Source organism: Ictalurus punctatus, chromosome 26, assembly GCF_001660625.3.
Source record: "Ictalurus punctatus breed USDA103 chromosome 26, Coco_2.0, whole genome shotgun sequence".
Classification (NCBI taxonomy): Eukaryota; Metazoa; Chordata; class Actinopteri; order Siluriformes; family Ictaluridae; genus Ictalurus; species Ictalurus punctatus.
This window is the reverse complement of record NC_030441.2, coordinates 2,127,234-2,151,427: the sequence shown is the minus strand read 5'-3', so window position 1 is coordinate 2,151,427 and position 24,194 is coordinate 2,127,234. Positions and strand designations below refer to the sequence as shown.

At 46.2% G+C, this 24,194-nt stretch overlaps 1 protein-coding gene across 3 annotated transcripts in view; it reads left to right on the top strand.

Annotated features, from left to right (window-relative positions):
- The window catches only part of pard3ba (par-3 family cell polarity regulator beta a), a 112,259-nt gene extending 108,469 nt beyond the window's left edge, over positions 1-3,790 (top strand). For all 3 annotated transcript variants that reach the window (XM_017456907.3, XM_017456908.3, XM_017456906.3), the window contains one exon: positions 1,647-3,790. In XM_017456907.3, the coding sequence (XP_017312396.1) occupies positions 1,647-1,938 (292 nt within the window). In that variant the 3' untranslated portion in view covers positions 1,939-3,790. The remainder of the gene's footprint in view (positions 1-1,646) is intronic.
- The last annotated feature ends 20,404 nt before the right edge of the window (positions 3,791-24,194 follow it).

Genomic DNA, 24,194 nt, shown 5'->3' with positions numbered 1-24,194 from the left:
TGTCGTGTTCTTCGGCAGAGAAGTGAAGGGCGCGTACGTGTAAAACCGAATTAAAGGGGCAACGCTTTGTCCTCAAAGGTGGACGGCGTCGATCTTCACAGGCGAAAGGTGCGGCGGACGCGACGTAGACGCAGCAGAGCAAAAACGCTACACTTCCGGTCATCCGGTCAGTTACGGTTTGGCGCTCGAGACGGCGGCGGTGCCGACGTGTAATTTAACGGTCGAAGTTGACGTCTCGAGTTCAGCGGAGAAACGATACGAGGCACATCTAACCAGCGTGAATTAACATGCAGTCCACTTCGCTTATCTCTTCACCCGAAGTCTCGCTGACATTTCCCTCTCTCCGGCTCCCTCCGTCTCTCTCCGGCTCCCTCCTTGTGGTCATATTCGATAATTCTTTATCTCCAAAATTCCTTACATGTTTCCCCGTTTCCACCCCCTCCCCCCTCCACCCCCCCCTCCCTTTCTGTGCCACTTTAAGGCTCATGTTCAAGGCTGCAGTATTTCTGTTTGCAGTGCTTGGGTGGTCATGGCCGCCAGACACACCGACTGTGTCGCTGATGGACAGAACACACACACACACACACACACACACACACACACACACACACACACTCTCTCTCTCTCACTCCCTCCCCACAGTCCTGCTTCTACAAGACCACGTTCAGCAGCACTATTAGCGCTGAACCGCCCCTTGCCCCTTGCCCTTTGCCCCTTGCCGTGACCCCCACAGACCGTTCTGTATAAAATCAAACCATCACTAACAAGTATATGACGAGCTCAGATACTGACCTCTATTAAATGTTTATCAGCAGTGTGTCGAGGTGAATGGACTCCTTCATCACAAGATCTAAACCGTCCATCTCTCACGGTCGCGCTTAAAAGTTTGTGCACCACCCTTTTTTTGGGGGGGTGAATTTTCTGCATAAATCTGACCTCAAACATCAAACGTAGATAACGAGAACCCGATTAAACACACGAGACAAAAATATTACAGTCGGTCGTTTATTTATCGAGGAGAACGATTCCAGTATTACTGTATATATCTGTGAGGGGTAAAAGTATGTGCACCTTCGATTTCAGTATGTGGCGTGAGCCGCTTGTGCAGTAATAACTGCAGATAAACGTCTGGGGTAAGTGTTGATCATCTGCACATCGGCTCGGAGGAGTTTTATCCCGTTCCTCAGTACAGAACAGATTCAGCTCTGGGATGTTGGTGGGTTTCCTCACATGAACTGCTCGCTTCAGGTTCTTCCACAACATCTCTACTGGATTAAGGTCAGGACTTTGACTTCCAAAACATTAACTTCATTCTTCTTCGACCTTTTTTTTAGTAGAACGACTCGTGTGCTCAGGGTCGTCGTCTTCCTTCATGACCCACTTTCTCTTTTTTGTCTCGTTAGTTTAATTGGGTTCTCTTTATCTACTTTTAGGACTTGTGTGAAAATCCTGACAATGTTTTAGGTCATATTTCTGGAGAAATATGGAGAATTCTATTATTAAAAAAATTCCCCACTGTATCTGTCCGACTTCGAGTTCATCCCCACCTGAAAACCCCAAAGCAAGGGTCCGACCTCGCTGCCGAACAAAAACACCACGTCGAATTTGAAAATATCCTGATGGAGTTGTTTCTCTCTTTCCTCTAGGCGAACGGCTGTGGAAGGCTACAAAGAAGCAGACCGCTACCTGAACCCTAGTCCGAACTACAACGCAAGACAAACCCCCCAGCCAGGCTCGAATCGTCCTCCCGTAGACCGCTCTGGCCCTCTGAGATACGACATGCCCCCACCTGCCACTCCGGGCCAGCAGGTAGTGCCGAGCTACGACGCTGCGATCAAAGCCGGCAGTCGCATGGCTGGTCCCAATCAGTACGCCGCGTATGAAGACGGGCAGTATCCGAGCCATCGGACCAAGAACCCAGCCATCGGCGCCGTGTAGAATAACAGTGCAGTGCTTATTTCCATATAGGGTAGGGGGTATAGCTAGTCCCCCAGGGGTTTTTGTACAGTAAAAGCTTCTTCTTTTCTAAAAAAAAAAAAAAAAAAGATGGTCTACTCTGGGTCACTCTGCAAGGTAAACCCTCTTTGAAGACAACATGCAAAAAATCTCGTAGCAGTCAAGGTGACGTAACTGGAGTTCTGTGCTGTATTAAAGGTCAGCGTGGGTTTCTCAGGGGTTCTTTGGATAACAGAAAGGTTACTTCGCTTCAAAAGGAATAACCATTTAGGTCCACAAGGGGGGAAAAAAAAACCCCAAAACATCTTCATGCTTCTTAAGCGTAGACCGTCCAACATCTCCCGACTCGACCCTCATCCACAGGCTTCTTCAGTCCGTCCGTACTTCAAGCTCCGTGTTGAGCTAAATATCCAAAGAACCTCAGATACCTTGTTTTCCGAGGCTGGACCCCGATCCATAAAGTAGCTAGCTTCATGCTTTAACAGATTCCCCAGGCAGACCAACTGGGAAACTTTAGGTTTAACCTAAAGTTAACCAGTTTAAACCTGGTTCTGGTTCTGGCCTATATCTGGGAGTCTCTAAAATTTTGAAGGAACTTTTTACGTGCTCGATTTAAACAATGTAAAGATGATGTAAGTTCACCAAATCCTAGATGGTGTTTTTGTTTTTGTTTTGGGGGGGAGGTCTTTATTGTTGATGTTTAATTGTTTTCCATGTTGTAAATATTGAGTTATATACTGGAGAGATTGATTGTGTCCAGTCCCAGGGGCTTTACAGGGGATTACAAATCAATCTGTACCCTCGGTGGTGTTTTATATAGTCCTGACATGGTCCCCGGTGCTGTCAGCGTCTGGTCCGACTGTAGATAAACCACTCGTCGGTGGTTTCCGATGGTCTTTATCTGTGCGGTTTCCCTCATGGTCCCATGGTGTGTGTTTTATCCTGGCTGTATGATCCCGGAGACGCCACCAGGATGGAGACGGTTAACAAGAAAACGAGGACGTGTTACCAATTAGGTTCTGAACTTTCCTCTTTTTTTTTTTCGTTCTTTCTTTCTTTTCTACATGTAGCGATGCTTGAAGCTGTAAATCTTATTATTTTGCTTCCCTTTAATGAAGGAAGCTCCAGGGTGAGTGCAGTGCCAAATGAAGAAGAAGAATAAAAAGAAAGAGGAATGCCATGTGAAATTGTGTGAAGAGGTTGTTAATTTTTTTATTAAACCTTTCTCGATGATACGTTTTATTTTATTCTGAGCTTTTATGGTGAAACGGATCCTGTGACTTTTTTTTTTTTTTTTTTTTTTTGGGAATGGTGGAGAATTTTGCATTATTTTTTTTTCTTAAATTTCTTAGAGTAACACTTTTTTTTTTTTTTTTTTTTTTTTTTTTTAATTTGTTGTAAAAATTCCAAACGCTGCCTTTTTTTTTATTATTATTTTTATTTTTTTTTGTTTTGTGTGTGTGTGTGTTCCCCTCTTCCCCCCTTTCCAGTCTTTTCCCGTCACGTATGAACGAAGTGTGAAGTTTCTACGACAGAATTCGAACCGAAACGGAAGGTACTTCTCGCGTTCTGCTTTTTCTTTCCATGTATTTATTTCAGAAAGTTTTATTTTTAAACAGAGAACAAATGATTGGAAATATGAAGCTATGATAACTGTGTGTGTGTGTGTGTGTGTGTGTGTGTGTGTGTGTGTGTGTGTGCGCTTTATTCCAGAAGAAAAGGATTATCTGAATGTGTTAATATATTGAGAAATCAGTGTGACCGTGTATCATTGACGAAAGAGTCGATTCTTTTATTTCTTGTTTTGCATTCAAAATAAAACATCGTTCATTAACGTGTTTCACGAGAATGTGTTCGATAAACTTGACGCATAACGGTTTGTACGTCATCTTCACGTAACAACCAAAGCAAAAGATTGGCCCTTTTAATAGGAAGGGTTCACTTCTTATAATAATAATAATAATAATAATAATAATAATTGAATTGCGTAGGATAAAGGATCCCTTCTTCAAACACACTTATGCGAGATGACTCGGTAATTAACACTGCAGATGACTCTGAATTATATTCCTCTAATTAAGGCTGGCAGTAGCTGCCTGGGAGAGTAAAGGTATAATGGATCTATTTGAGGAATCGCACTTGATTAGAAAATTAGTCTGGAAAGGTTTGCGCTCGAGTTAAACTGGTGTTATTACGAGTTTAATTACGGAGAAGGATTTAAAACAGGAAGGAAAAAAGTCGAGAATGTCTAGAGCATGTTCACGCTCCGATCTCGGTTTACCTGGAGAATAACCTTCCGCGGCAAAAAAAAAAAAAAAAAAAAAGGGCAATTTTTCCCAATTAAACTTGTATTTAAAAAAATAATTTCAAATAAAACGATGATTAACTCGAACCCATGAGGAAAAATAAATACATTTTAAAAATCGCTTCACTTTATCATCAGGAAATCGCTCAAAACGCTCTGGGTGGGAGGGGCCTAGATCAATCACGGCGACACTAGCCAATCGTAGGGGTCTGCGCACTCGTGTACGTGGGAAGACGCGTCTGGTCGGCGTTACGTGTCTCGGAGTTAGACCGTGCTAACGTTAGCGACTGGGGCGTGGCCGACGGGTGGGGAATTAGCCTTCTAAATAACCCCCCCCCCCCCCCTCATTTTGTTAACCCTTTCCTGCATGAATCATTTACATAAAATATCCACATTCTTTTAGATTTTCTTAAAGATTGAGGACAACGGATGCTGCAGAAGTAGGAGGTCAAAGGTCAGATTGTTTCTGGAAGACGTGAAGTTTTTCTTGAACGTCTGATGTTTATTATATTGTTTGTTTATTGAAGTGAGGTGTGTTTTCCGTTTTTTAGCATCGAACCTCTTGGCGTTCGCCCTCCCCGATTGGTGGCAGTCGTATGATCGGGGCGTGGCTAGCGGGTGGGACTTTGATGAATGAACAAATTAGGGAGAAATAAAAGGGGCGGGGCGGGGGGGGGGGGGGGGGAATCAAACAAATGAAATAATTTCCATTTATTTTGTCAAAATATATTTGTACTTGAAATAAAAAGTAGACACGTCGTTATCAAAGTATATCATTTGCATAAATATTTCTGGACTTCGGCTGAAGGCCTTTCCCAGACCAGCGCGCAAACATGAATCAACCGAGGCGTTCTTCTTTTCATAAACACTACAGGTAACGATTTCAGGTTTCTACACGGCGGTCTTCACCGTCAGAGCTTTCTCACACCCAAACGATCAGGGTTAACGGGACAAGGGATCGGATCGGATCCTGTTGGAAACGAAACGCGCCTTTCGGCGCTTCCCGTCCCCTCGTTCCCGTCTGTCACCTTCCCGTCTAGTCGAGCGACTCGGCCTCGTCGAGTGGTTTTGCTCGTTTCGTTACATCCCCGCGATGTGGAAGTCTCGGGCTCCGCCGGTATAACTCATCGGGACGTTATCAGTTGGCGCGAGGACGCTCCGGATGGAATTTTTCTCTATTTCTGCCCCGGGACGCTCCGACCTGTCCTACACCTGTGGGGAGGAAATGTCAAGGAGTCCGTCCATGAACTGAACGCAGATTTGATTAGGGAGGGTACGCGTTTCTTTCCCCTGCGAATTTAAAAAACGGAACACGACGCACCGCTTTCTTCATTTCTGCACCACAGCGCTGGTACATTCGGGATTCTGATCGGCTCCCGTTAATACGTTATCGTTTCTATAGTAACAGTTAAACCACAGGAACGCTTCACCTAAACGAGGGGGAAAAAAAAGCTAGTTAACGCGGAAAAACATGCCATTCTCCGTCGAGATCGCCGGTGCTGCTGTCCGTAAGGAGACGTTTGAGTTATTTACCGAACTTTTACGGAAGGAGTCTCCAGTGTCGGCGCTTTAATAGAAACCTGCGCTACGGTCAGAGCTGCTGCTGACCAATCACAGTCCAGGACTCCACAGCGAGCGCAGATAACGCAGGATTAGACCTGGTTATAATCCTGCGGTCCGACGTCTGTCGTGGTTTCGAGATTATCGTGCGAGTTAAAGGAGGTTAAAGTTACCGGATCCGTTTCGCTTTTGGATCGGAGCTCGGAAAACTGATTCTTTGGCGCTTTTGAAATGCTTTCCACTTCAACTTATCCATCTTCCTTTCAGCGTTACTGTGGATGTGTCACTAGGTGTGTGTGTGTTTCAGCTGAGCTAAGCTCCAGCTAGCAATAGTTTCATTCTCCCCATACCAATAGCAGTAACACTGCTCTGGTTATTTATCCGTCATATTTATCATATTTATATTGACTATTATGTTTCCTTAAAACTGGACCAGGAATAACTCGAGTGTGGAAATGTTGGCATGTATTTAGGAAGGCCTGAAGCTAGCGGCTAACGCACACACACGCACACACCGTATGACCTTATTGACGGGATGGGAGAGAAAGCGCTGGCAGTTCCAGCCCCATGCCAGGTGTTTAGGTTGGCAGAGGAGGGAGGGCCGCTCGTGCCCCAGATATCAGCCGCGGTATCGGGTTCCTCCAGCGTGATAAAAGGAACGTTCCTGTTAGCCTCGCGCTAAGACCCGCGGCGCCCGTCCAAGACGTGCTCCACTAAAGCTCCGTGCCCTCGGAAGAGGGAGGAACATGTCCGGGGGAGGGTTTATGGGGGAAGGGTTATGTTTATGAATTCAGATATCCGTGGTTTCATTCATTCATGGTATTCACAGTCTCACTGAATTATTATTATTATTATTATTATTATTATTATTATTATTTAAAAATATATATACTTCATTATTTTTACATTCTAGTTTGGATTTTATTCCATATTTCTTTACATTTTTTATTGTTTTTTTAATCACTTTTTAACTTCCTTATGTTTATGTAAATATAAATGTAAAATATTTTACATTTTCACTTGAACATTACTTTTAATGTTTAATTTTATCCCTTGATTGTACAGAACAGTGAGCTACCACGTGAAAAAAAATAAAATAAATAAATACGTTTAATAATAATAATAATAATAATAATAATGATGATAGATAGACAGATCGATCGCTCCTGATTTCGCCGAGTCTTCGTAAACACGTTTTTTTTGTTTTTTTTACATTGAGTCTATTCCGGTTTGGACCCCTGTGAGCACGACGAGGCAAAATATCGCCGCGAGTTCACCCGGCGTGACTTCACGCTCTGATACGAGACTAGCTAAGACCTTCCTGTAGGATTTAAGATCGGATTACGTAAGGCGCTTTTGTGACACTCGTTTAAAAGTCACTTACTCGGTGGAACCCGGGTTCTCGGGGGGGGGGGGTTGATCGTGTCGGGGTTTCGGGGATGGGACGCGGGAGAACCCTACGTGTTTCTGAGCGGTGTGGAACAGTAACGTACGCTTTACGTGGACAGGAAGTCGTCTAGCCGAGCTAGCTCAAGGTGAAAGGTCGCTTCAGAAAGTACGAGAAATCGCCGGAAACCGACCCCCCCCCCCCCCCCCCAAAAAAAAAAAAAAAAAACGAAGCGTGCGAGATGTGAAAAAGTCCCGCAGTTTATACCTCGTATCTGTTTAGATTTACCGCGCTGAACACGTCGTAGACTCGCCGGCCTTTCTCTTTTCTCTCTATCACAGTTAATAAGACGGAGAGAAACGGACGCCGCTCGTCGTGTCACGCAGGAGTCGTGACTCACGCTGGGAAACTTTTGGGACTGGCTTTAATGAAACTCGGCGCTGGTCTCTGCACGCCAAAACGCTCCGGAGTGTGGATTTCATGCTTGGCTGGAAACCAAACCATGAACTCATGATCACATGATCTGTTCTACAGCTATCTCTCTCTCACACACACACACGAGTATATTAAATATATCATTACTATATTCAGCATGGACTAAAAAAGCGGTATTGTTTTTATTCCAGAACCTTCCCTGGTGATTATGAGCCGTTTCTAGGATCCGGCCGACCCAGGCATGTGCTTCATAACGCGTGTGTGTTTAATGAAATGATCCGTCTCAGACAGGCCCGTCACCAGCGCTCCGTAAATCACGTCTCCGGATCCGGGGTGTTGTCGCATTCCGGAATTCCACGCCGCCCGGGGTACGGTTACCGTAGGAACCGAAACACCGATCTGGTGAAAGTTTCCAGACTGAGAATTCCGAACTACCAGGTGCAGAAGAAACCACACACACACACACACACACACACACACACACACACACATACATGATGAGCATGTTCATTAAGTCCTAAGAAACCTCTCCCGCTCATTAAGATGGCACGATGGGATTAAATTCCGGGCTCACGCTCAGACGCGTCTCGTCCTTTCCCGGTTCTGCGCGTCATGGCTGGACGGAGGATTATTGGTAAAATATTATCGGCTTTATCAACAGATATGCGCGCACACGCGCTCTGCGGTGTGCTGTTGAAGGAAAATAACCAGTGTCGTCGTCAGCAAAAGTTTTTATCCATTTACAGCTACATAAAACAAGTCATCACATGATGTATTCTTGTAGCTATGAACAGTCGTTACCTCAAAAAACAAACGAACAAAAACGCGGCTGTACGAAGCTCCGACACTGGAGACTCCTTCCTTAAACGTTAAACAAACACCACATCTCACGCTTTTAAAAAATAAATCTGTTTATATCGGGTCACGAGCTGTTACTATAGCGACGGTGGCGTGGTTACAAACCGAAGCGACGTGTTTGTTTACATCCCCCCTTCGAAACCCCCCCCCGGGGTGTTTATGCCCGAAGCTGAAGAGATTAAACGCGGCGACAGTAATGTTTAGAAAAGATAAAAACAAGGTCGTCCCTTTTCATATCCTCGCGTCACCTGAGCGCGTGTTTACGTACCGCCGCGTTGAACCGTCGCCGCTTCGTGTTTGCGCTTCGAGACGCTCGACTTCACGCTTATCTGCTGAAATCGAAAAACCAACGCCGTGTCCATTCTGACCTTCAGCGGTTACACTTTTAGTCAAAACAACGGCCCACAGGCACTTGTGACTATCTACAAACACCCATCCCCCCACCCCCCCCCCCCCCCCCCCCCCCCCCCCCCACACACACACACACACCCTGAGTCACCCACAAACCCCGTGACCACCAACTGCTTGCCCTTCTCACTCACCTCCTCTTCTCTCGTTCGGCGTAAACTTTCCATCGCTCCTTCCCTCCGTCGGCTCGAGTTACTCGTCACTTGAGCCTGCGTATAGTAATAATAATAATAATAATAATAATAAAAATAATAATAATAATTCAAGTTTCAGCGTTCGCGCTGTATGCTGCTTTTCTTAGTTTCTGTGCTTCGCTCAAACCGCTACGAAAGCTCGTGTTTCCCACAGGACGCCTTCGGGAAACTTCTAGAACGGTAGCGTGCACTAACTCGCAGGGAAAGAGTTTCCTCAGAAACGGTGCTGACGGCGGCAAAGAGAAACTCGCCCTCGCGCCGTGTCTACGCCGGATCAGCGGCGCTTTAGCGTTTCACGCTGTCCGGCTCGCTCGAACGGCTTCAACTTTCACGCTTTCGTCATCGTGTAGATCGATCCGCTGACTAGCCATCGCGTACACGAGGCTGCGTCGCGGTCGGGTGCAGGAGCGCAGAAAGCTTTCCCGATCGTCGCGTCCAAAGACCAGAAGTGGTTTTTTTTTTATTTTATTTTTTTTATTTATTTTTTTTTTGTGAGGGAAACTACTCGATTTGGGGAAATTGCACGCAATTGGTTTTGCACGCTCTTTCACGCCGATGTTTGGTTAGTAAACGAAAGCTTTTAACTGTACTTCTGTTCGACAGACGTGAATCGAAGATTCGAGGATGTCACGTGACACGTGTCGGCTCGAGTCTGCTTAAAAACCTCCTCGGAACGTCGCGGAGTTTCCTCGATTCAGCGTAAAATCCTGGATGCACCGATAGACGCTTACCGCGATTTGTCCTTATTGTGATGTTTCAGGGTGGAGTTTTTCTTCGAGATGAGAACTCTCTCACACACACACACAGACACACACACAGACGCACGCACAGACACACACACACATAGATGCACACAGACACGCACGCACACACATACGCACACACACATACACACACCGAGTGTTGAAGCTGTTAAGGGGCTTTGCGGCTAACCTGTTTGCTTCACTGAACGCAGGCCAAGAACAGCGCACTGGAGGTTGTGTGTGTGTGTGTGTGTGTGTGTGTGTGTGTGTGTGCGCTGCATGTCAGGGCTCACTGGAGAGTGTGTGTGATGACTAGGAACGAGCTACAGGATGATTTACGTGTTCCCCTTTAACCCCTCACTGTTTCTCTCCCTCACACACACAGAGGAATGGTTCTTCCACATCAAGTCGAGAATTGTTTTGTACATAAATCAAGTGTGTAAATCTCTTCAGACAGCAGGAGCTCGGCCTCGTCACTCAGCGTGTTCACGATGATGATGAACGGTGTGTTGATGATGGTGATGATGATGATGGTGGTGATGATGATGATGATGGTGATGATGAACAGTGTGATGGTGGTGATGATGATGATGGTGATGGTGATGATGAACAGTGTGTTTGTGGTGATGATGATGATGATGGTGATGCTGGTGATGGTGATGATGAACAGTGTGTTTGTGTTGGTGGTGGTGATGATGATGGTGATGATGAATGGTGTGTTGATGGTTATGATGGTGGTGGTGATGATGGTGGTGATGAATGGTGTGTTGATGATGGTGGTGATGATGGTGGTGATGAATGGTGTGTTGATGATGGTGGTGATGATGGTGGTGATGAATGGTGTGTTGATGATGATGATGGTGGTGGTGATGATGATGGTGGTGATGGTGATGGTGGTGATGATGGTGGTGATGATGATGATGATGATGGTGGTGATAAACGGTGTGTTGATGGTGATGGTGATGATGAATGGTGTGATGATGATGGTGATGATGAATGGTGTGTTGATGGTGATGATGGTGGTGATGATGAATGGTGTGTTGATGGTGATGATGGTGATGGTGATGGTGGTGGTGATAAACGGTGTGTTGATGGTGATGGTGATGATGAATGGTGTGATGATGATGGTGGTGATGAATGGTGTGATGATGGTGGTGATGATGAATGGTGTGATGATGGTGGTGATGATGAATGGTGTGATGATGATGATGGTGGTGATGAACGGTGTGTTGATGGCGATGATGATGGTGGTGATGATGGTGGTGATGAATGGTGTGTTGATGGTGGTGGTGATGATGATGGTGGTGATGAATGGTGTGTTGATGGTGGTGATGAATGGTGTGTTGATGGTGGTGATGATGGTGGTGGTGGTGATGGTGGTGTGTTGATGGTGGTGGTGATGAATGGTGTGTTGATGGTGGTGATGAATGGTGTGTTGATGGTGGTGGTGATGATGGTGGTGATGAATGGTGTGTTGATGGTGATGATGATGGTGGTGGTGATGAACGGTGTGTTGATGGTGGTGATGAATGGTGTGTTGATGGTGGTGGTGATGATGGTGGTGATGAATGGTGTGTTGATGGTGATGATGATGGTGGTGGTGATGAACGGTGTGTTGATGGCGATGATGATGGTGGTGATGATGGTGGTGATGAATGGTGTGTTGATGGTGGTGGTGATGATGATGGTGGTGATGAATGGTGTGTTGATGGTGGTGATGAATGGTGTGTTGATGGTGGTGATGATGGTGGTGGTGGTGATGGTGGTGTGTTGATGGTGGTGGTGATGAATGGTGTGTTGATGGTGGTGATGAATGGTGTGTTGATGGTGGTGGTGATGATGGTGGTGATGAATGGTGTGTTGATGGTGATGATGATGGTGGTGGTGATGAACGGTGTGTTGATGGTGGTGGTGATGGTGGTGATGGTGGTGATGATGATGGTGGTGATGAATGGTGTGTTGATGGTGGTGATGAACGGTGTGTTGATGGTGGTGGTGATGGTGGTGATGATGGTGGTGATGAACGGTGTGTTGATGGTGGTGATGATGGTGGTGGTGATGAATGGTGTGTTGATGATGGTGGTGGTGATGAATGGTGTGTTGATGGTGGTGGTGATGATGATGGTGGTGATGAATGGTGTGTTGATGGTGGTGATGAATGGTGTGTTGATGGTGGTGATGATGGTGGTGGTGGTGATGGTGGTGTGTTGATGGTGGTGGTGATGAATGGTGTGTTGATGGTGGTGATGAATGGTGTGTTGATGGTGGTGATGATGGTGGTGATGAATGGTGTGTTGATGGTGATGATGATGGTGGTGGTGATGAACGGTGTGTTGATGGTGGTGGTGATGGTGGTGATGGTGGTGATGATGATGGTGGTGATGAATGGTGTGTTGATGGTGGTGATGAACGGTGTGTTGATGGTGGTGGTGATGGTGGTGATGATGGTGGTGATGAACGGTGTGTTGATGGTGGTGGTGATGGTGGTGGTGATGAATGGTGTGTTGATGATGGTGGTGGTGATGAATGGTGTGTTGATGGTGGTGATGATGATGGTGGTGATGAATTGTGTGTTGTTGGTGGTGATGAATGGTGTGTTGATGGTGGTGATGATGATGGTGGTGATGAATGGTGTGTTGATGGTGGTGATGAATGGTGTGTTGATGGTAGTGATGAATGGTGTGTTGATGGTGGTGGTGATGATGATGGTGGTGATGATGGTGGTGGTGATGAATGGTGTGTTGGTGGTGATGATGGTGGTGATGATGGTGGTGGTGATGAATGGTGTGTTGATGGTGGTGGTGATGATGATGGTGATGGTGATGATGATGATGGTGGTGATGGTGATGATGAACGGTGTGGTGGTGATGGTGGTGATGATGAATGGTTTGATGGTGGTGGTGATGAACGGTGTGTTGATGGTGATGATGGTGATGGTGGTGATGATGGTGATGATGAACGGTGTGGTGGTGATGGTGGTGATGATGAATGGTTTGATGATGATGGTGGTGATGAATGGTGTGTTGATGGTGATGATGATGGTGGTGGTGATGATGAATGGTGTGATGATGATGGTGGTGATGAATGGTGTGTTGATGATGATGATGATGATGATGGTGGTGGTGGTGGTGGTGGTGGTGATGATGATGGTGATGATGAACGGTGTGGTGATGATGGTGGTGATGAATGGTGTGGTGATGGTGGTGGTGATGATGAAGATGAATGGTGTGTTGATGGTGGTGATGATGATGGTGGTGATGAATGGTGTGTTGATGGTGATGATGGTGGTGATGAATGGTGTGTTGATGGTGATGATGATGGTGGTGGTGATGAACGGTGTGTTGGTGGTGGTGATGATGATGGTGGTGATGATGATGGTGGTGATGAATGGTGTGTTGATGGTGGTGATGAACGGTGTGTTGATGGTGGTGATGATGATGGTGGTGATGAACGGTGTGGTGATGATGATGGTGGTGATGAATGGTGTGTTGATGGTGGTGATGATGGTGGTGGTGATGATGATGGTGGTGATGAATGATGTGTTGATGGTGGTGATGAATGGTGTGTTGATGGTGGTGATGATGGTGGTGGTGGTGATGGTGGTGTGTTGATGGTGGTGGTGATGAATGGTGTGTTGATGGTGGTGATGAATGGTGTGTTGATGGTGGTGATGATGGTGGTGGTGGTGATGGTGGTGTGTTGATGGTGGTGGTGATGAATGGTGTGTTGATGGTGGTGATGAATGGTGTGGTGATGGTGGTGGTGATGATGGTGGTGATGAATGGTGTGTTGATGGTGATGATGATGGTGGTGGTGATGAACGGTGTGTTGATGGTGGTGGTGATGGTGGTGATGATGATGGTGGTGATGAATGGTGTGTTGATGGTGGTGATGAACGGTGTGTTGATGGTGGTGGTGATGGTGGTGATGATGATGGTGGTGATGAACGGTGTGTTGATGGTGGTGATGATGGTGGTGGTGATGAATGGTGTGTTGAATGTGGTGGTGATGAATGGTGTGTTGATGGTGGTGATGATGATGGTGGTGATGAATTGTGTGTTGATGGTGGTGATGATGATGGTGGTGATGAATGGTGTGTTGATGGTGGTGATGAATGGTGTGTTGATGGTGGTGATGATGATGGTGTGATGATGATGGTGGTGATGGTGGTGATGAATGGTGTGGTGATGGTGGTGGTGATGATGAAGATGAATGGTGTGTTGGTGGTGATGATGATGGTGGTGATGAATGGTGTGTTGATGGTGATGATGATGGTGGTGGTGGTGATGAACGGTGTGTTGGTGGTGATGATGATGATGGTGGTGATGATGATGGTGGTGATGAATGGTGTGTTGATGGTGGTGATGATGATGGTGGTGATGAACGGTGTGTTGATGGTGGTGATGGTGGTGGTGATGAATGGTGTGTTGATGATGGTGGTGGTGATGAATGGTGTGTTGATGATGATGGTGGTGATGAATGGTGTGTTGATGGTGATGATGGTGGTGATGAACGGTGTGGTGATGGTGATGATGATGGTGGTGATGAATGGTGTGTTGATGGTGATGATGGTGGTGATGGTGGTGATGAATGGTGTGTTGATGCTGATGATGGTGATGATGATGGTGGTGATGAACGGTGTGTTGATGCTGATGATGATGATGGTGATGATGATGATGGTGGTGATGATGAACAGTGTGGTGGTGATGGTGATGATGATGATGGTGATGATGATGATGGTGGTGGTCATGGTGATGGTGATGATGATGGTGGTGATGAACGGTGTGTTGATGGTGATGATGGTGATGATGAACGGTGTGGTGATGATGGTGGTGATGAATGGTGTGATGATGATGGTGGTGATGAATGGTGTGATGATGATGGTGATGATGAATGGTGTGATGATGATGGTGGTGATGAACGGTGTGTTGATGGTGATGATGATGGTGGTGATGATGATGATGGTGATGATGATGATGAACGGTGTGGTGATGATGATGGTGGTGATGAATGGTGTGTTGATGGTGGTGATGATGATGGTGGTGATGAATGGTGTGATGATGATGGTGCTGATGAATGGTGTGATGGTGGTGATGATGAATGGTGTGATGATGATGGTGGTGATGAACGGTGTGTTGATGGTGATGATGATGGTGGTGATGATGATGATGGTGATGATGATGATGAACGGTGTGGTGATGATGATGGTGGTGATGAATGGTGTGTTGATGGTGGTGGTGATGATGATGGTGGTGATGAATGGTGTGTTGATGGTGGTGATGAATGGTGTGTTGATGGTGGTGATGAATGGTGTGTTGATGGTGGTGATGATGGTGGTGGTGGTGATGGTGGTGTGTTGATGGTGGTGGTGATGAATGGTGTGTTGATGGTGGTGATGATGATGGTGGTGATGATGATGGTGGTGATGATGATGGTGGTGATGATGATGGTGGTGATGATGATGGTGGTGATGAATGGTGTGTTGATGGTGGTGATGAATGGTGTGGTGATGGTGGTGGTGATGATGGTGGTGATGAATGGTGTGTTGATGGTGATGATGATGGTGGTGGTGATGAACGGTGTGTTGATGGTGGTGGTGATGGTGGTGATGATGATGGTGGTGATGAATGGTGTGTTGATGGTGGTGATGAACGGTGTGTTGATGGTGGTGGTGATGGTGGTGATGATGATGGTGGTGATGAACGGTGTGTTGATGGTGGTGATGGTGGTGGTGATGAATGGTGTGTTGATGGTGGTGGTGATGAATGTTGTGTTGATGGTGGTGATGATGATGGTGGTGATGAATTGTGTGTTGATGGTGGTGATGATGATGGTGGTGATGAATGGTGTGTTGATGGTGGTGATGAATGGTGTGTTGATGGTGGTGATGATGATGGTGGTGATGAATGGTGTGTTGGTGGTGATGATGATGATGATGGTGGTGATGATGGTGGTGGTGATGAATGGTGTGTTGGTGGTGGTGGTGATGATGATGGTGGTGATGATGGTGGTGGTGATGAATGGTGTGTTGATGGTGGTGGTGATGATGATGGTGATGATGATGATGGTGGTGATGAACGGTGTGTTGATGGTGGTGATGAATGGTGTGTTGATGGTGGTGATGATGATGGTGGTGATGATGATGGTGGTGATGATGATGGTGGTGATGAATGGTGTGTTGATGGTGGTGATGAATGGTGTGGTGATGGTGGTGGTGATGATGGTGGTGATGAATGGTGTGTTGATGGTGATGATGATGGTGGTGGTGATGAACGGTGTGTTGATGGTGGTGGTGATGGTGGTGATGATGATGGTGGTGATGAATGGTGTGTTGATGGTGGTGATGAACGGTGTGTTGATGGTGGTGGTGATGGTGGTGATGATGATGGTGGTGATGAACGGTGTGTTGATGGTGGTGATGGTGGTGGTGATGAATGGTGTGTTGATGGTGGTGGTGATGAATGTTGTGTTGATGGTGGTGATGATGATGGTGGTGATGAATTGTGTGTTGATGGTGGTGATGATGATGGTGGTGATGAATGGTGTGTTGATGGTGGTGATGAATGGTGTGTTGATGGTGGTGATGATGATGGTGGTGATGAATGGTGTGTTGGTGGTGATGATGATGATGATGGTGGTGATGATGGTGGTGGTGATGAATGGTGTGTTGGTGGTGGTGGTGATGATGATGGTGGTGATGATGGTGGTGGTGATGAATGGTGTGTTGATGGTGGTGGTGATGATGATGGTGATGATGATGATGGTGGTGATGAACGGTGTGTTGATGGTGATGATGGTGGTGATGATGAACGGTGTGGTGGTGATGGTGGTGATGATGAATGGTTTGATGATGGTGGTGATGAATGGTGTGTTGATGGTGATGATGATGGTGGTGGTGATGATGAATGGTGTGATGATGGTGGTGATGAACAGTGTGTTGATGGTGATGATGATGATGATGATGATGGTGGTGGTGGTGATGATGATGATGATGGTGATGATGAACGGTGTGGTGATGATGGTGGTGATGAGCAATGGTGTGATGATGATGGTGGTGATGATGGTGGTGATGAATGGTGTGGTGATGGTGGTGGTGATGATGAAGATGAATGGTGTGTTGATGGTGGTGATGATGGTGGTGATGAATGGTGTGTTGATGGTGATGATGATGGTGGTGATGAATGGTGTGTTGATGGTGATGATGATGGTGGTGGTGATGAACGGTGTGTTGATGATGGTGGTGATGATGATGGTGGTGATGAACGGTGTGTTGATGGTGGTGGTGATGAATGGTGTTGATGGTGGTGGTGGTGGTGGTGATGAATGGTGTGTTGATGGTGGTGATGATGATGATGGTGGTGGTGATGGTGGTGATGATGGTGGTTATGAATGGTGTGTTGATGGTGGTGATGATGATGGTGGTGATGAATTGTGTGTTGATGGTGGTGGTGATGATGATGGTGGTGATGATGGTGATGGTGGTGATGATGATGGTGGTGATGAATGGTGTGTTGATGGTGGTGATGATGGTGGTGATGATGATGATGATGGTGGTGATGAATGGTGTGTTGATGGTGGTGGTGATGATGGTGGTGATGAATGGTGTGTTGATGGTGGTGGTGATGATGGTGGTGATGAATGGTGTGTTGATGGTGGTGATGATGATGGTGGTGATGATGATGGTGGTGATGAATGGTGTGGTGATGGTGGTGATGGTGGTGGTGATGAATGGTGTGTTGGTGGTGGTGGTGATGATGATGGTGGTGATGATGGTTATGGTGGTGATGATGATGGTGGTGATGAATGGTGTGTTGATGGTGGTGATGAATGGTGTGTTGATGGTGGTGTTGATGGTGGTGATGATGGTGGTGATGATGGTGGTGATGATGGTGGTGATGATGGTGGTGATGAATGGTGTGTTGATGGTGGTGATGATGATGGTGGTGGTGATGATGATGGTGGTGGTGGTGATGGTGGTGATGAATGGTGTGTTGATGATGATGGTGGTGGTGGTGATGAACGGTGTGTTGGTGGTGGTGATGATGATGGTGGTGATGATGATGGTGGTGATGATGATGGTGGTGATGAATGGTGTGTTGATGGTGGTGATGATGATGGTGGTGATGAACGGTGTGTTGATGGTGGTGATGGTGGTGGTGATGAATGGTGTGTTGATGGTGGTGGTGATGAATGGTGTGTTGATGATGATGATGATGGTGGTGATGAATGGTGTGTTGATGGTGATGATGGTGATGATGGTGGTGATGAATGGTGTGTTGATGGTGGCGATGAATGGTGTGTTGATGGTGGTGATGAATGGTGTGTTGGTGGTGGTGATGATGATGATGGTGGTGATGATGATGGTAGTGATGAATGGTGTGTTGATGGTGATGATGATGGTGGTGATGATGGTGATGATGATGATGAACGGTGTGGTGATGATGATGGTGGTGATGAATGGTGTGTTGATGGTGGTGATGAATGGTGTGTTGATGGTGGTGATGAATGGTGTGTTGATGGTGGTGATGAATGGTGTGTTGATGGTGGTGATGATGGTGGTGGTGGTGATGGTGGTGTGTTGGTGGTGGTGATGAATGGTGTGTTGATGGTGGTGATGAATGGTGTGTTGATGGTGGTGATGATGATGGTGGTGATGAATGGTGTGTTGATGGTGGTGATGAATGGTGTGGTGATGGTGGTGGTGATGATGGTGGTGATGGTGGTGGTGATGAACGGTGTGTTGATGGTGGTGGTGATGGTGGTGATGATGATGGTGGTGATGAATGGTGTGTTGATGGTGGTGATGAACGGTGTGTTGATGGTGGTGGTGATGGTGGTGATGATGATGGTGGTGATGAACGGTGTGTTGATGGTGGTGATGATGGTGGTGGTGATGAATGGTGTGTTGATGGTGGTGGTGATGAATGGTGTGTTGATGGTGGTGATGATGATGGTGGTGATGAATTGTGTGTTGATGGTGGTGATGATGATGGTGGTGATGGGTGGTGATGATGATGGTGGTGATGAATGGTGTGTTGATGGTGGTGATGATGGTGGTGGTGATGAATGGTGTGTTGATGGTGGTGGTGATGATGATGGTGGTGATGGTGATGATGATGATGGTGGTGATGAACGGTGTGTTGATGGTGATGATGGTGATGATGATGGTGCTGATGATGGTGATGATGAACGGTGTGGTGGTGATGGTGGTGATGATGAATGGTTTGATGATGATGGTGGTGATGAATGGTGTGTTGATGGTGATGATGATCGTGGTGGTGATGATGAATGGTGTGATGATGGTGGTGATGAACAGTGTGTTGATGGTGATGATGATGATGATGATGGTGGTGATGATGATGATGATGGTGATGATGAACGGTGTGGTGATGATGGTGGTGATGAGCAATGGTGTGATGATGATGGTGGTGATGAATGGTGTGGTGATGGTGGTGGTGATGATGAAGATGAATGGTGTGTTGATGGTGGTGATGATGATGGTGGTGATGAATGGTGTGTTGATGGTGATGATGATGGTGGTGATGAATGGTGTGTTGGTGGTGGTGATGAACGGTGTGTTGATGATGGTGGTGATGATGATGATGGTGGTGATGAATGGTGTGTTGATGGTGGTGATGATGATGATGGTGGTGATGAACGGTGTGTTGATGGTGGTGGTGATGAATGGTGTGTTGTTGATGATGGTGGTGATGGTGGTGGTGGTGGTGATGAATGGTGTGTTGATGGTGGTGATGATGATGATGATGATGGTGGTTATGAATGGTGTGTTGATGGTGGTGATGATGATGGTGGTGATGAATGGTGTGTTGATGGTGGTGGTGATGATGGTGGTGATGAATGGTGTGTTGATGGTGGTGGTGATGATGGTGGTGATGAATGGTGTGTTGATGGTGGTGGTGATGATGGTGGTGATGATGGTGATGGTGGTGATGATGATGGTGGTGATGAATGGTGTGTTGATGGTGGTGATGAATGGTGTGTTGATGGTGGTGATGATGGTGGTGATGATGATGGTGGTGATGAATGGTGTGGTGATGGTGGTGATGAATGGTGTGTTGATGGTGGTGATGAATGGTGTGTTGGTGGTGGTGATGATGATGATGGTGGTGGTGATGATGATGGTGGTGGTGGTGATGGTGGTGATGAATGGTGTGTTGATGGTGGTGATGGTGGTGGTGATGAATGGTGTGTTGGTGGTGGTGATGATGATGGTGGTGATGATGGTGATGGTGGCGATGATGATGGTGGTGATGAATGGTGTGTTGATGGTGGTGATGAATGGTGTGTTGATGGTGGCGATGAATGGTGTGTTGATGGTGGTGATGAATGGTGTGTTGGTGGTGGTGGTGATGATGGTGGTGATGATGATGGTAGTGATGAATGGTGTGTTGATGGTGATGGTGGTGGTGATGATGGTGGTGATGAATGGTGTGTTGGTGATGATGATGCTAAATAACTCCAGCTACCGTGCCGTTCAGCTCCAGCTACATTTAATCTAAAACACCAAACAAACTTTAACGTTAAAAAAACCTCGCAAGAATTAAGTTGATTCTTTTACTATTAAAGAATGTTTTTTTCAAACATTTTTATCCGTTTATAGTTGCATCTCAACGCTGTGAAAGTTCAAGCTCCTGCTTGACTGCTAAAAAGTGCCGACACTGGAGACTCCTTACAGGAAACCTTGTCATGGCGGCGGTTTCACCAAGAATGCTAAACCGAAACAGGATCACTGCTTACGTCAGCTATGAAAGAAACGCGAGCTAACAGCTGATACAAAAAAACAACAACAAATAAATAAATATAAAACTAATGCTCCTACGCGTGTTCATCATGAATGAGATGTCCGACCACGCCCACTTCTTGTCTTTCGCCTCAGAATCGTAAGGCGTGTATTATTAATATTCTCCACGCAGTCAGGTCCCGTACGCAGATCCTCAGCGGTCGCTCACGCTGACCTGAATGGCGGTGTCGGAGTCCCTTGAATAAATTCCAGAGCCGGCTGGACGACCGTAGCGTGATGTAACACCACGCTGGGGGAAGTGATGATTAAAGCCACAAGGAAGCTAAAGTGGCGAACGCTTACTGATTAGAGTAACTATGGGTTCTACAGGAAAAACGAGACGCCACGCGGAGCCTAAATCTCCGGAACGTTCCAGGCCTGCGTTCGTCAAGTCTCAGAAAATCCCCAGTGTGACGTCACTGTAATCGTGTGTGGTATGTATAAAAAATATAAATATAAATAAAGGAATATACAAAAACGTGCTTATTGGAAAATAATCAACTTCAGAATGGTGAGAGGAACGCGCATCACCTCACCGTGATTATTCTCCTTAAAAACAGAAACATTTTAAACCCAGCGCGACACCGAGTGTGTTTCTCCTCCGCCGAGATCCACACTCATGTAGTGACAGAGCTAGCTGAGAGATCTGCAACCAAAAGGAAGATGTACTGGTGCTTCCATTGTGTGTGTGTGTGTGTGTGTGTGTGTGTGTGTGTGTGTGTGTGTGTGTATGTGTGTGTGTGTATGTGTGTGTGTGTGTGTGTGTGTGTGTGTGTGTGTGTGTGTGTATGTGTGTGTGTGTGTGTGTGTATGTGTGTGTGTGTGTGTGATTCTGCACTACCCCACACACACACTTCAGCACAGTGTCCTAATAGCCGGTTTGGCACGGTGTACATCTGCAATTATCCTCCTGGCTGCCATCCAAGGAGCTACACTACCTTGCTCTCCATGTCCCGGCACCCCCAATCCCCCCCCACACACACACAAACCCAGCCATTACACAAATGTTTAGAGCTGTAAAACGGCCCACAGTGGGCCGAACAACACACACTGAAGGCATCAGATTACTGCAGAGTACATCATCATCATCATCATCATCCTTCTCATCATCATTCTCCTCATCATCCTCATCATCATTCTCCTCATCATCCTCATCCTCCTCATCCTCATCATCATTCTCCTCATCATCCTCATCATTCTCCTCATCCTCATCATCATTCTCCTCATCATCCTCATCAGTCTCCTCATCATCCTCATCCTCATCATCATCCAACTCCTCCTCTTCATCATCATCATCATCCTCCTCATCCCCCTCCTCCTCATCATCATCATCATCATCCTCATCATCATCCTCAGCATCCTCATCCTCATCTTCATCATCCTTTTTTTTAAATAAAATTTGTTGAGCATGAGTAAGCTCCAATCAAAATAAAATCATAAATAAATGGACGGCAAACACCCACACCTCATGTCATTCATTTTTTTAAAATCATTTGAATCATTTTATCTTTGAGTATTTATTTGTGTCCTTTATTTAGTTATTTGTTTATTTTACATTCCTTTCATTTACATTTGTTTCCATTATAAATGACGTCGTTTTACCGGTTTCACGTCTCTATTATTCTTACCCGTAAACTCCTCTGGCCACAAAATGTCAGAGAACTTTTTTTTAACAAATAAATTAATTAAATAAAAAAGTTACAGCTTTACAGCTCTGAGCGTTAAAGCCGCGGCGGAACTGGAGACTCCTTCCGTAAAACGCTGAATAAACATCTCCGGAACAGGAAACTTCACATCAACCATCAACCAGCTGTTGCTACAGAAATGATACCGTATTAGAAAGAGCACTTTGATGTAATTAAAAGGAAGCTGGAACTACGGTCAGGGCTGCTCAGAGAGAGAGAGACACAGAGAGAGAGAGAGACGTAGAGAGAGAGACTCAGAGAGAGACAGAGAGAGAGAGTGACACACACATAGACAGAGAGAGAGATACACACACGGACACAGCGCGACAGAGAGAGACACGGAGAGAGAGACACACACAGAGAGAAACACAGACACAGAGAGACAGAGACACAAAGAGAAAAAGAGACAGAGAGAAAGAGAGAGACACACAAGAGACAGAGACACAAAGAGAAAGAGACACACAGATAGACAGAGACCAAGACACAGAGAGAGAGAGAGAGACAGACACAGCGAGAGACAGAGACACACAAGAGACCGAGACACAGAGAGAGAGAGACAGAGACACACAAGAGACAGAGAGAGAGAGACTGCGAGAGAGACAGAGACACAGAGAGAGACAGAGACACAGAGAGAGAGACAGAAAGAGAGAGACAGAGAGAGAGACACAGAGAGAGAGAGACAGAGAGAGAGACAGAGACACAGAGAGAGAGACAGACACACAGAGAGAGAGACAGAAAGAGAGAGACAGAGAGAGAGACAGAGAGAGAGACACAGAGAGAGAGACAGAGAGAGAGACAGACACAGAGAGAGAGACAGACACAGAGAGAGAGACAGACAGAAAGAGAGAGACACACAGAGAGAGAGACAGACACACAGAGAGAGAGACAGAGAGAGAGAGACACAGAGACACAGAGAGAGAGACAGAGAGAGAGAGAGAGAGACACAGAGAGAGAGACAGACACACAGAGAGAGAGACAGAAAGAGAGAGACAGAGAGAGAGACAGAAAGAGAGAGACAGAGAGAGACACAGAGAGAGAGACAGAGAGAGAGACAGAGACACAGAGAGAGAGACAGACACACAGAGAGAGAGACAGAAAGAGAGAGACAGAGAGAGAGAGACAGACACACAGAGAGAGAGACAGAGAGAGAGAGACACAGAGACACAGAGAGAGAGAGACAGAGAGAGAGACAGACACACAGAGACACAGAGAGAGAGAGAGAGAGAGAGAGAGACACAGAGAGAGAGAGACAGAGAGAGAGAGAGAGAGAGAGAGAGAGAGAGAGAGAACTAATGGACTTAGCAAATGAACACTGACACATGGATTAACTCCATTAGGCGATTTGTCACGAGGTAAACGGCGAAGCTCGATCGAAGTGGACGTCTATCGGGTGGACGTTTGGTAGACGCTCGTCTACATCGATAGCCGATAACTAACAGACACGCACACGAAGCTGTTTATAAGTGCAGTTCATTAAACTACGTTCTCGCGTCAGTGCGCAGTCTCACCTGGATACCGCGGATTTGTAATGTAGTCGTCTGCAAACTTGTGTGTATCCAGTCAATCGAAAGCTACATCCACTAGGGGGCAGCGTAGGGACTATCCGCCCTCTTCCGCATACACGAGCTCACGGAAGCCTAATTCTATCTATTTATTTATTTATTTATTTATTTATTTTAAATTGGATTTTTCTCCTTTTTCTACGAAGGTTCTCCAAGATTAGCACAGAACCGTATTAAACCTTCAGATACACGAGGTGTGCATTATTTCAAGAACGAACGTGCAATATTTCGATTAAATGTATATATACTGAGAATAAAGTAACGTTTTGAGAACAGTGTCATAATAAACCGAGTGATATG